Here is a 14272-nt window from a genome sequence, read left to right as displayed (position 1 = left end):
TTTTTTTGTAGTTCATGTAACTTAATTTTTTAAGTTTGAGTAAAGTTTTCATGAGAATTAGGATGTAGTGACTCTTTCTTACCAAAATCCATGCCTTGATTCAGACTCAGTTTTGAGCAATTAATTTATTTGAATAGGAGAGACATTTTATAAGGACAGACAATGAATGAACTTTGGGTATTTTTATCTACTTGTGTGCTTGGTTGGCTTTCTTTTTCCCTCTCTTCCCATGGTCCATGTCCTAGCTCCATCTGTGAGCTACTGCTCACTGAAAAAGGGGACTTCTTTATCTCCAGCATGACCAATGAAGACAGACAGCCAACTAGGCTGCATACCAATTCACAGACTACAGCTGGCAAATAGAAAGTTCAGTGTCAAAAATGGTGATTTAGGAGAGAGGGAAAGGAGATGAAGGTTGTGACTGATTCAAAATCATTAGGGATCCTTATCTCTTTTTTTTTTTTTTTTAGTGAGGCAATTGGGGTTAAGTGACTTGCCCAGAGTCACATAGCTAGTAAGTGTTAAGGGTCTGAGGCCGGATTTGAACTCAGGTACTCCTGACTCCAGAGTGGGTGCTCTATCCACTGCGCCACCTAGCTGCCCCTCTTATCTCTTTTCATAAGCTAGATATTTGATTTTCATTTTGGTAAATTAAAATAAATGTTCACAGAATTTCAGAGTTGAAACGGACCTTCAGTGGTCATCTAGTCCAAACCATTCCTAGGAAAAAAAATCTTCACAATGACACACACAGCCATTGATTTGAGGACAGAGGTAGAAGTGGTTTGATTTGGTTTTTTAAATTTAATACTGCCATTGTGATTAGTGGTTTCCAGGTCATCTCCACTTAGCTTAAAAGGACAGATTGGCGGGGGGGGGGGGGGGGGGGGGGGGGGGGGGGGGGGGAGGGGCCGGGGAAAACCAAGTTGCTTTGGATGCATGCAACTTTTTCTCCCTTTCATTCATTTGTGGGAAAGTTTTGTGCTTGTCTCTCCAGGTCCTCAGGTACAATTTGTCAGTCCTGCCTTCAGACTCTCCAGTTGAAGCTCAGATCCTTTAGCTTTGTACATGGAAAAGATTAGGAGATTTAGATTTTGAATTTTACCCCACCCACAACTGGTTAAGTGGCAGCAGTAGCCATGACAGATGTTCCCAAATCTGAAACAATGTAACTCTAAGCTATCCAGTCACCAACTAATTTAGCTAGAAAATGGCCTGGTAAAGTGGGATGTGTTAGAGGATATGTATTGTTAAATACTCTTATGTTTATGCATTATAGAGACTGAGTTGTCATTGACCTTGGTTTGTTTTCAAGTTTGTTCTGTGAAAATCAGTCAATTCCTTCAGATCAGAGAGTTGGGGTGAGAGTGATGACCATCCCACCGAAAGGTTTGGTCTGTTAACATGGAGGTATGTCATTTTCAGGGTATTGCTGGAGCTGATGGTCTTCCTGGGGACAAAGGAGAACTGGTATGTTTGATTAAATCTATCTCTAAAATCCAATAGCAATAGAAGCAATCCAAGTCCAATTGGAACGCTAAATAGGAAATTTGGAATTTGAAGATGAGAATTCAAAAGAAAGACCTCATAGAAATTTACAATGGGTAGTAACAGTGAATCATGATAAGAACACCATTTATTTTTAGTGGATAACTGTAGACAATATCTAGAACATGTCCTAGAAATGGAAAGTAGAGGATCCAGTAGGTTTCAAGCAATTCTTTTTATTTATTTATTTATTTATTTATTTTTGGTGAGGCAATTGGGGTTAAGTGACTTGCCCAGGGTCACACAGCTAGTAATTGTTAAGTGTCTGAGGCCAGATTTGAACTCAGGTCCTCCTGAATCCAGGGCTGGTGCTCTATCCACTGTGCCACCTAGCTGCCCCTCAAGCTATTCTCGATGACTATATTTTTAATCTTTCAAAAGGCCTAAGATTCCACCAGTGGGGGTGCTTTAGTGGGTTGCTTCTTAAATTGTGGTGGCCAAAAAAAAAATCCATCAAGTGGTGGTCAGTCTCCTGAAAATGACCCTCTTGGCAAGGTTAGTCTTGAGACAGAGTGGTGAACCTATATCTGAAGCCTTTATGGTATGGAAGGACCTGGTGTGGCCTATGCTTTCATGGCAAATGTTGCTTTTGAGAACCATATTATAATATTTTTCTTTTCACCATAGAAATAGCTATTTAATGTAGAGTGGTCAATGGTCTTAGCTAAGTTAACTCAAGCAAGAAGTTTTAGTTTTAAGAAAGGTTTCTTTTGCTACTGGCAAAAATCCATAAATTCTGGCTAAGTGTTCTTCTTACCTTCATCATGTACTTATTGTAGCCTGATCACAATTCACTGAATTTTCAAAATCTTAGAACCAAACCCTATAGTTATAATTACTTTTTCAAGGCTAAGGAATTAGAAGCATAAAGATTCTTTATGGAATTTGAGCTTGAATCCCCCTTGGCTTGCTGGGGAGAGAAAAAAAAAGGAGACTAATGAGAGAATCATTGATTGTAAATTAAGAAACCTTACACTTTGCTGAATTGTATTAAGGATGGATGTGATGAGTCTATCCCAAACAAGTCTTGCCTTTTTTACTCCCTCCTGTTAGTTTGAATTCTAAATCCATCTCTATAATCACATAATCACTTAACTACCTCAACAGCTATGTTGTCTACAATGTTCTATCAGAGATGGGAATATGCCCCAAAGTCACACAGCCTTGAGGTGCTAGGGAGTGCAGTATGATTTTTAAGAATATGCTCATATTGTGAAATGACTGGAATATAAAGGCAAAAGCATCAATTAAATGTAGTTTTTAAAAGACAATATTGGGGGGCGGCTGGGTGGCGCAGTGGATAAAGCACCGGCCCTGAATTCAGGAGTACCTGAGTTCAAATCTGGCCTCAGACACTTGACACTTACTAGCTGTGTGACCCTGGGCAAGTCACTTAACCCCCATTGCCCTGCAAAAAAAATAATAATAAAAGACAATATGCCCATGACTAGGTTCACAGGTTTCTACTAAATTGGTACATTTGTGACAGCTAATCAAAAAAAGGCAACCTTTTAAATGTTAACTCCTCTCCTTCCTCCCTTAACCTCCTCCCTCTTTTTTTTCCTTTCCTCAGGGTCCTAATGGTCCTGTTGGACAAAAAGGAGAGGTAAGTGATTGTCTAAGATTTGAACTTGGAAAGTTTCAGAATACGTATGTTTATTATATCTCTGAGTAACTTCTGCTCTGATTGTATAAGGACCATCTCCATGGACTCCATCCTCTCCTGAGTTTTATTATGGTTCCTTTTTTCTTTCTTTTTAAGGGGGGGGGGGGGTGTCTTGGGGCAGGGAGAGATTGCAAATGAATCAGCTACCTGACTTTTGCTTAATTCTCCTGTGAACTGGAACTGATATAATTCATTGGTTTGCAAATGTAGGAATTAAGTTGCTGCTTGAATATAAACCCATCCAGAGTAAACAGTGCCAAGATGGGAAATTATTTAGGGAAATGGGAGTGTTTGGGATTAGACCACTGACAGCTCTTAACTTTGTCCTATCTTCACATGTATAATAGATGTCATATTTCTTTCCTTCTCAATGGAAAGGGTGGAGGGAGGGAGAGAATTTTGAACTAAAAATTAAAATTTTAAAAATTAAAATTAAAAAAAAAATACTGTGTCATTCTGAGGCTCAGAATATGTAGCACATGCCATGTACTCAGCAAACAGTTGTCAGTGACTGTGATGAGAACAATTTCTGGTAATTAGTAAGCAATGTTTTATGGGCATTAGCTGTAGAGCACTTGTAAATCTGTGATTGATATGAAAGACATTTCCTAAATTTTCTTTTTGATATTTAGAAGAGCATTTGCAAAAAGCCTGCAAAGGAGTGTTTCACAAACATGCATGCAAATATTAAGAAATACTTTGAATATTCTAATTCTGAATATTTACCCTCCTCTTTGGGGTTTTTGTTCCTTTTTTTTTTTTTAGTCAGGAAGCAGAGGTGAGGTGGGCCCTAAGGGTATTCAGGGTCCTAATGGTACTACTGGTGTCCAAGGACTCCCAGGCCCTCCTGGTCCAGCAGGCTTCCAGGGAGTGCAAGGTGTCCCTGGAATTACTGGAAAACCTGGGGTTCCTGTAAGTATTCTTTTTGCCCTTTCTTAAAATTGATACATATTGGAATAGGAATATTATGGCCCAGAGCACCCCAGAAGTTCTCTGGGGCACATCAAAGAATCTTCTCCTTGAGAAACTAATCTAAAGGACAGACACTCCAAAAGAGAAAAGTGGAACCAGATTCAGGACCTCCACCCTTCATTCTAGTCTCCCTCAACCTTGGGAGATAAGATTAGGTGTGGCTGCTGCCTTTGTGTCCTGAGGAGATGGCTTGAGAGATCTGCAACCACCTCTCACCCAACTCCTCCAGCCACCACCAGGGGGGATGGTCCTCCCTTACTAAGGGAACTTTCCACAGTCAGATGGTCACCCCCAACAGTCCTCTATAAAAGTGCCTGCCTGTCTTCTGCTTGAGGAGATTGGTATCTCAGAGCCACGCTCTGTGCCATGCCTTTCTCCCCATGAGAAGTCCAATGATTTCTCGGTTTTCCTTCCCTTTCCCCAGCCCCTAAATAAACTACTATCTTATTCTAATCACTTTTGTGCGCAAGAGGGTGTAATTCTTTTTTTTTTTTTGGGTGGGACAATGGGGGTTAAGTGACTTGCCCAAGGTCACACAGCTAGTAAGTGTCAAGTGTCTGAGGCCAGATTTGAACTCAGGTACTCCTGAATCCAGGGCCAGTGCTTTATCCACTGCCATACCTAGCTGCCCCTGGGTGTAATTCTTTAAAGAGGAATTCCTAAGGACCCCTAACCCCTACCCCTTACCCCAAAACCCCTACCCCATTTTCCCCCATGACAGGAATTTCACTGAATTTTTGGACTGGGCATGGGGGTCAAGGACTGGACCTGTGATGTATAGGATTAAACACACACACACACACACACACACACACACACACAACCAGAGTCCCTTTGCAAGGACCAAAGGTTGATTCAGTCAAATTGTGCTGCAGTAGGTACCAAAAAGATTATCTGTGATTTGATTTGCTTTTTTTTTTTTAATTGGTGATTTCAGGGTAAAGAAGCCAGTGAACAACATATAAGGGAACTGTGTGGAGGGATGATTAATGGTGAGTACCAGGATCTGGACAATTATATAAAGTACAGCCATCTACACTTCTTTTCACCTATTTAATGAAATACAGACTAGTAGAATATCAAGAAAACCTCACTGTCCACCTTCCTGCTTCTGCTTCTGTAGAAGCTGGTAACTGAGAGGAGTGAAGGGAAGGTAACTCCTAGCATTATTGGTGGGAGTAGGGGTATGAAGATGGGTAGGGAAAAGTGAAGGAAGAACTACTGCCTTACTCCTTCTTATCTCAGGGTATTGTATTTGTCAACTGAGATAATGTACATTCAGGTGCTTTGAAAAGTGTAAACTGTTAAACAGTAAGGTGATAGTAATAGTGTCATCCTCACCACAATCATCATTTTTACTATTGTTACCATAGTGATTGGACCCGAGGCAAGGATATAGCTATTGGGAGGGTGAGCAGTATTTTGATGGGAGAATTCCGAAAATACTCAGGTCCTGATATAAAAGAAATAATAGGGAATTAGTTTCATTTGTGTCACTAATTCTATCAAAAGGTGTTCATGCTATTCATAAAAGGAAATTAGTTTTGACTGTGTGATTCAAAGAAAGAACACAAAACATTTCCTTCTTTAAAGGAGAAATTTCTTAATATAACACTGATTCTAACTCTTGAAAGACTATACGAGGTTTTTGTGTTTTTTCTAGAAATATCTGTGATAATACATACATGAATTCTCTTCCATATAGTGTACCTAACAGAAGTTGACATTTCTCCCCTGTTTTTTCCTCCCCCCCCCAAAAAAAAGAACAAATTGCACAGCTAGCTGCTAACTTAAGGAAGCCTCTAATTCCTGGATCAATCGGCCGACCTGGTCCAGCTGGTCCCCCAGGCCCTCCAGGTGCCGCAGGATCTATTGGCCATCCTGGTGCTCGTGGGCCACCTGGGTATCGAGGTCCAACTGGAGAGCTGGGAGATCCAGGTCCTAGAGGTAAGTTGTACCTCTACTGATATTGTGAATGCCATTGTAGACCCTCCCAATTTTAACTGCTTCCCTCAAATAAGAATTGTACCAAACTGCTACAGATTGCTTTGTATTTCATTTCACTCACTTCCTGCACCCTAGTTATTCTGAGATAGAGATGCTAAAGAACAAAATGATATGGGGGGAAATGGGGTATGGGTATCGTTAGGGGTTGGGGTTCTTAGGAATTCCTCTTTAAAGAATTACACCCAGGGGCAGCTAGGTGGCGCAGTGGATAAAGCACCGGCCCTGGATTCAGGAGATTCAGGAGTGCCTGAGTTCAAATCCGGCCTCAGACACTTGACACTTAACTAGCTGTGTGTCCCTGGGCAAGTCACTTAACCCCCAGTTGCCCCACAAAAAAAAAAAAAAAAAAGAATTACACCCTCATGCACTCAAAAGTAGTTAGAATAAGGTGATAGTTTATTTAGGAGCAAGGGAAGGGAAGGGTGGGGTGAGGGAAACCATGAAAGAAATCCTTGGACTTTTCATGGGGAGATTGGCATAAAGCACATGGCTCAGAGGTACCAAATCTCCTCGAACAGGAGACTGGAAAGTATTTTTATAGAGGCCTGATGGGGGTGGACCATCTGCCTGTGGAAAGTTCCTTTAGTGAGGGTGGACCATCCCCCACCAGTGGTAGCTGGGGGAATTGGGTGAGGGGTGGCTGCAGATCCCTCTTCAGGACGCAAAGGCCTCAGCCACACCCAAATTTATCTCCCCAGGGTAAGGGAGACCATGATGAAGGGTAGGAATCTGAAACTAGCTCAGTCCCATTTGGTTCATCTTATCTCTCTAGGTGTTATCTGTCCTCTGGTTTAATTTCTCAAGGAGAAGGTTCCTTGGTGTGCCCCAGAGAACTTCTGGGGTGCTCTGCACCCCATGACAAAAAGAAGACCAAAAGGGAGATTAGGGGTCTGAATAACCCATACACAGGGGGACCAAGAGTTTATTAAACGTGATGAAAAACAAAAAACAAACAAACAAAAAAGTGATGAAAAACATGGAGGAAGAAATCATGATTTCTTGTAAATTAATGGTTTGGAATAATTCTAGTCAAACCAAAACAACCACATGCCTGATTTCAGAACTTTACTCAGATGACTCTCCTCCCTGAAGTGCCTTCTTCATTTTTCTCTGCTGACCTACTTCTTTCAAATTTTGGCTCAAGTAATTATAGAGCTAGTTTAACATGTATATAAAATGAGAGTTACATGCTATCTAGTTTATAAACTCCTTGGGGAAAGAGACTATTTCATATTCTTTTCTGTTCTCCCTAAATATAACAAATTTTATGTCATCTTAAGCACTGGGGAAAAATTAAATATTTGCAAGACCACATAAAAATGAGATTTCAAGGGGAAATCTAGGGGGAAAATGTAAAAGATGCATTAATCAACAAAACAAGGACAAAATCCCACAAAATAGGGAAGATCAATTAAAACATTCTTTGAAGGGTAGCTAGGTGTTGAAGTGGATAAAGCACCGGCCCTGGATTCAGGAGGACCTGAGTTCAAATCTGGCCTCAGACACTTGACACTTAGTAGCTGTGTGACCCTGGGCAAGTCACTTAACCATCATTGCCAAGGAAGGAAGGAAGTGTTGTGGGGAAAATAGGATAGGGACTTTGGGAAAGGCGTAGGGGTTTGGGGTCCTTAGGAATTCCTCTTTAAAGAATTACACCCTCTTGCACACAAAACCAATAGAATAAGATAGTAGTCTATTTAGGGGCTGGGGAAGGGAAACCAAGAGAGAAATCCTTGGACTTCTCATGGGGAGAAGGCATGGCAGAGAGCATGGTTCTGAGATACCTATCTCCTCAAGCAGGAGACAAGTAGGCACTTTTATAGATTATCGGATGATGGTGGTCTGATGAGGTGATCGTCCAACTGTGGAAAGTTCCCCTACTGAGGGAGGACCATCCCCCACTGGTGGTGGCTAGAAGAGTTGGGTGAGGGGTGGCTTCGGATCTCTTGAGCCATCTCTCTGCTCCTCAGGCAACAAAGGCAGCAGCCCACACCTAATCTTATCTCTCAGGGGTGAGGGAGACTGGAATGAAGGGTGGTGGTCCCAGAGCTAGCTCAGTCCTGATCAGGTTCCACTTATCTCTTTAGGTGTGTCTGTCCTTTGGTTTAGTTTCTCAAGGAGAAGGTTCTTTGATGTACCCCAGAGAAATTCTGGGGTGCTCTGGGCCCATAACAGAAGGAAGGAAGGAACAATAAAATATTCTTTGAAGAATCCTGATGTGAACTTCTATTTTGGAGAGCAGAAGCAGCATAGCACTGTGGGTAGAGAGTCAGTTACAAAGCCAGGGAATCCTAGGTTTTGGTCTGCCTCTAACACATACTATGTGACCTTGAGCAAGTCACTTAATTTCTCAGTGCTCAGTGTGGGGCTAAGCAGTTGAGACATGAAGAGGAGCCAATCTGCATTTTTAGAGGGAATTTTCTCCACCAGGAATTTCCTATACTGATGCAATCACAGTTCCAGACCCTATTCCTATTTTGAAGGTCAATCACTGATTATTTTGTCTTAATTACAATTGTCAATATATGAATATTGAATAAACCCAGGTCCTTGTCAGATAAAGTAAGACTAAGAAATTCACATGTAAACTGTATTTAGAGATGATATTTAATTTCCTAACACACTAAGGATTGTGATAAACTAGGGAAATTTTAAATTCAAACAAACAAAACATGAAAATAGCATGTACATAATAATTATGACAATAATAATAGTTAGCATTTATATAGACCCTATTGTGTACCAAGCACTGTGCTAAGTGCTTTCCAGATATTATCTCATTTGATCCTCACACCAACCCTGGCAGGTAGGTACTATAATTATCCCCATTTAACAGTTGAGGAAACTAAGGCAAAGAGAAGTTAAGTGAGTTGCCCAAGTTTACACATCTAGTAAGTATCTGAGATGGCATTTGAACTTAGATCTTCCTGACTATAGACCTTTGTGCTCTCTTCACTGTGCCACCTAGCTACCTAACTGTGACTTATTTTTCCCGGTTGATGGTATTTTGTTCTTTTTTTAACCTATGTCCAGAGTAGGAAAGAAAACGAGCACTTGTTGTGTTGAAAATAATTACTATAGACACCAGTTTGGGGTAAGCATAGTATTAATTTATCAATATTATACCAGTAACAGATGGACCACGTGTCTCCCTAATTTCTCATGGTCCCAGGCTGTGTGATAGTGGAGGCAGGGAGAGCTTCAGCATGCCAGTTAACACTGCAGGAGAAAAGCCCTCAAAAAGTCTATGTGATCTCCCAGAGAGACAGCATGTAGTTTCCCAGAGAGACAGCATGTGGTGTCAAGGAGACCCAAGAGAGACCATGTGGTCTCAGAAAAGCAAGAGAGACACAGAAGACATCCCCAAAACCCTTGAAGCCCTCACTTGGCATTTTTTCCCAGGGGTTTGTATTTTCTTTTTGTTTTTTGTTGTTTTTTTGTGGGGCAATGCGGGTTAAGTGACTTGCCCAAGGTCACACAGCTAGTAAGTGTCAAGTGTCTGAGGCCAGATTTGAACTCAGGCCCTTCTGAATCCAGGGCCCGTGCTCTATCCACTGTGCCACCTAGCTGCCCCCTGTATCTTCTTTTTTTTCCCCCCTTAATTTTATTTATTTATTTAATTAATGTGAGGCATTTAGTGGGATTGTTGAATAAATAGTTCACCTTTACCTAGGTTCTTCACTATCTGAGCAGCTTTTTCAAGGTGAACCCATCTACATGCCCAAGTGATCCCATTCTATCCTGTCTTCTCCAGTAGATTGTTGCCTCTGCTGCCCCACTCTCATCCTGACTGTCAGTCTCTCCTAATTTGTTGGCTGCTTTCCTACTACCTACAGACATTCCCAGCTCTTCCTTATCCTCAGAAACCCCTCACATGATCTGTTCATTCCCAATTGCTATCATTCTGTATCTTCTCTTTTGTGGTTCAACTCCTTGAGAAGATCTACAATAGGTGCCTTCACTTCCTTTTCTCTTCCTCACATCTTTTTTTTAATTAATAAAGTATTTTATTTTTTTTCCCGTTACATGTAAAGATAGTTCTTAACTTTTGTTTATATAAGCTCTCCAATTTCAGATTTTTCTCCCTCCCTCCCCTCCCTCCCCCCTCCTCTAGACAGCAGGTAATCTGATATAGGTTTTATATATATATATATATATATATATATATATATATATATATATATATATATATATATATATATATATACACATATATATATATATACATATACATACATATATATATACATATATATATATACATACCCTGTATCTTCTTTTGATAGAGATACATTATACATTGATAAAAGCTAATTGGTTAATTTAATTGGTTATCATCATTCAACTCTATTGGTTGACATGACTTGAAGGTGGTCTACATTAAAATGAACTCTAGAGATGACATTAAGGAAAAGAATGCAAAAAAAAAAACCCAAAACCCCAACCCTCACTCAAGTTGCTCAAGGCAAAGTCCACCTAGGTGTGGTTTAATCAAGTCTTTAGCAATCTAGACAAAAGGATCTACCTCCATTCCTTTTGTTCCCTTGGTTTGTCCCAGATGAGATTTGATGAAGTTTCTCCAGGACTGGACTTTCTGGAGTGGAGAGGAAGAAGGACTGATTCTGGGTCCCCAAGAAATGGATTTTTTTTTTTTTTGGCAGGGCAATCAGGGTTAATTGACTTGCCCAGGGTCACACAGCTAGTAAGTGTCAAATATCTGAGTCCGGATTTGAACTCAGGTCCTCCTGAATCTAGGGCCCGTGCTCTATCCACTGCACCACCTAGCTGCCCCAAGAAATGGATTATTAATAATTATTTGCTCACACATTAAAAATTACAACTGATGTGTAGTCTGAAGAATATGATTTGGGGCTCTTTTTTCTTAGCAGAAAATCTTAATATAGGAAAAATATAACAATGCAAAATAATATGAACAATTGAAATTTTTAAATTCCCCATTTTAAAATGGTCTTTTAAATTTACCCCATTTATTACTGCAAAGTCAGTTGTATACATGAATCAATCACACAGTTAATTGAAAAGATTCTCTTTATTTAAAAACATAGCTCCAGGAAGCATAACTCTGATTACTGAAATGTATTTATGTAATTTTTCAAAGGCAAAAATTTTCTGGATTAGAAAATACAGAATTATTTCCCCAAAAAATTCCTTCAGGGTTTTTTTCCAGTTTTTCACATTAAACATTTTTAAAAATAATTTAAGAATTTATTATATTTAAGATCCATTTTAGAGTAGTATAGTGATTTAGGAATACCCACACTAGAGGGCAAACAATATTAAACAATTCACTTTGTCAATCATGAAATCCAGCTTTGTTGTTTTCATTATTAAGTATTTTGACAAAAGGTTTTTGAATAATATGCATTATTAGAACCAACAGCCTAAATATTTTGATAATTCAGTCAACTAGTATTTATTAAGTGCCTGTTATGTACTAGGCACCATGGTGAATGCTGGGCTACAAAGGCAAAAGATAGCTCATATGCTCACGGAACCTACAGTGGAATGGGAGACACAACACACAAACAAACCATGTGCATATTACACATGCACATATGTATACATGTCTATAATAAATTGGGGGTGATTAACAAACGAAAGGTACTAATGTTAAGGATGACCAGGAAAGGCTTCTTGTAGGTGTAACTTTAGTTGAGACTTGAAGCCAGGGAAGCTAGGAAGTGCTGATGAAGATAGAAAGAGTTCCAGGCATAGGGGACAGCCAGTGAAAATGCACAGTGAGGAGATAGAATTTTGTGTTTGAGGCCACTGTCATTGATATGTAAGTGGTGTGAGGTGTAAGAAGACTAGAAAGGTAGGAATGGGCCAGTAATGGAAGGCTTTATAGGTCAAACTGAGAATTTTACATTTGATTCTGGAAGCAATAGGAAGCCACTAGTATTGACTGAATGAAGGTGTGGAGGACAGTAATATGGTTAGACTTGTGCTTTAGGAAGATAAATTTTGACAGCTGAGTGGAGGATAGACTGGAGTAGGGGGAGACTGAGGTAGGGAGACCCATTAGCAGACTACTGCAATGATCCAGGTGTGAAGTGACAAGGACCTGTTTCAGGGTGGTATCAGTGTGAATGGTAAGACTTGGCAATTGACTGAGTATGGAGGATGAGAGAAAGAAGATGACATCTAAGCTTGGAGCTTGGTGACTGGGAAGATGTTAGTGTCCACCACAATACTAGGGAAATTTGGATGAGGAGAGAGTTTTGGGGGAAAGATAACAAGTTCAGTTTTGGACATATTGAGCTTAAGATTGATGTGGGCTGGGGGCAGCTAGGTGGCACAATGGATAAGGCACTAGCCTTGGATTCAGGAGGACCTGAGTTCAAACCCAGCCTCAGACACTTACTAGCTGTGTGATCCTGGGCAAGTCACTTAAACCCCATTGCCCTGCAAAGAAAAAAAAAAAAAAGATTGATGTGGGCTGGAATTTGGGATCCAATTGATAGTGAGTCATCCCAAAAGAATTACAAGACTCAGTGACTCAGTTTCCCAAGTTTTATTGCAATACTGTGGGTGACCACAGGGAAAGAACCAGAATATTGGAAAGGTATCTCTTGAATAGGGAAGGAAAGACAGTTATATTTATAGTATGGATAAATTGATTATCAGTCTCATTATAATCATCTCCACCTTGGGGAGGTACAAGGGAGGGCCTGTCCTTTTCATTATAATATTCTCCACTTAGGGGTGTTACAAGGGAGGGCTTATCCTAATTTGGAGTTCCTGGGGTCCTAAGCCAACCCCCGAGGTGGGTACCTCTTTCAGTGGAGGTGTGTTTTGGGGGTTTACACGTCATAAGGTGAATCTGGGAACAAATTTGGCCTTTTCTGTGCATGTCTCTTTCTGATTCCCATGGCTAGTTTCAAAATATAATAATGTTTCATTAGAATTTCTATAGGTTGTCTTTTTCCTTTATTGTTATTTTGACCTGACCCGTTCTGGTCCGTTCTGGATGTTGATCACTATGGCTATGAGAACCTAACATAAGTTATCCATTAACTGAGATCTGACTCCTTTTTTAGAGCTAAGATCTGTATGAGAGCTTGGTTCTTAGGTTTTTCTATTAACCCTTTTATTCCTCCTACATCAATATTGTCTATAAGATTTCCAGTTAGCGATGTTCAATAGGGAATTAGAGATGTGAGGTTGGAGGTCAGGAGAGAGGTTAGAGGCGGACAAATAAATTTGAGGATCAATTGTATAGATAGTTGAATTCATGGGAATTGATGAAATAAATCATCAAGTGAAATTGTACAGGGTGAACCAAAAATCTTAGTGCAGTTTTAAGCTATGATAGCTTAACCATCAGGTAAGATAGGTAAGAGACCAGGGGAAAGCAATGTCAGGAAAACTAGAGAGAAAGAGTATCAGAAGAGGGAGACTGACAGCATCAAAGAATGCAGAGACAAAGGATAAGTATTGAGAAAAAGCCATTAGAAGAGACAATTTAAAAAGATCATTGTTAACTTTGGAGAGCAATTTCAGTAGGATGATAATGGTGAAAACTATACTGCAAAGAGTAGAAAGTGAGAGAAATGGAAGTGAAGACATAGTATAGACAGTCTCCTTAAGGAATTTAACTGTAAAAGGAATGATAGCTTGGCAGCAGCTAGATGGAGCAGTGGATAGAGCACCCACCCTGGAGTCAGGAGTACCTGAGTTCAAATCTGGCCTCAGACACTTAACACTTACTAGCTGTGTGACCTTGGGCAAGCCACTTAACCCCAATTACCTCACTTAAAAAAAAAAAAAGGAATGATAGTTAACAGAGATATATGAATCAAGTGAAGGTTTTTTTCAAGGATGGGGGAAATATGGGTGTGTTTGTTGGCAGTAGGCAAGCAGCCAGTACAGAAGACTGATGATAAATATTTGAGTGGAGATGATAGAGGAAGAAATCTGCTGGACACCACAGCATGGGATAGGGTCACTTGAGTATGTAAAGAGGTTTACCTTGGTAAAGAGAAGGGCCATTTCTTCAAGTGAGATGGGTTGAGGAGAAAGTGGCAGAAGGCATCTTAGAGATGGTATCTTAGTGAT

General features: G+C 40.2%; 1 protein-coding gene across 1 annotated transcript in view; it reads left to right on the top strand.

Annotated features, from left to right (window-relative positions):
* The window catches only part of COL9A3 (collagen type IX alpha 3 chain), a 63160-nt gene that overhangs the window by 43886 nt on the left and 5002 nt on the right, over nucleotides 1–14272 (top strand). The window contains exons 26-30 of the mRNA XM_043986931.1: nucleotides 1426–1470; nucleotides 3122–3154; nucleotides 3980–4126; nucleotides 5124–5178; nucleotides 5951–6133. Of these exons, the coding sequence (XP_043842866.1) occupies nucleotides 1426–1470; nucleotides 3122–3154; nucleotides 3980–4126; nucleotides 5124–5178; nucleotides 5951–6133 (463 nt within the window). The remainder of the gene's footprint in view (nucleotides 1–1425; nucleotides 1471–3121; nucleotides 3155–3979; nucleotides 4127–5123; nucleotides 5179–5950; nucleotides 6134–14272) is intronic.

The sequence above is a fragment of the Dromiciops gliroides genome, chromosome 2 (assembly GCF_019393635.1).
Source record: "Dromiciops gliroides isolate mDroGli1 chromosome 2, mDroGli1.pri, whole genome shotgun sequence".
NCBI lineage: Eukaryota > Metazoa > Chordata > Mammalia > Microbiotheria > Microbiotheriidae > Dromiciops > Dromiciops gliroides.
This window is presented reverse-complemented; position numbering and strand designations above follow the sequence as displayed.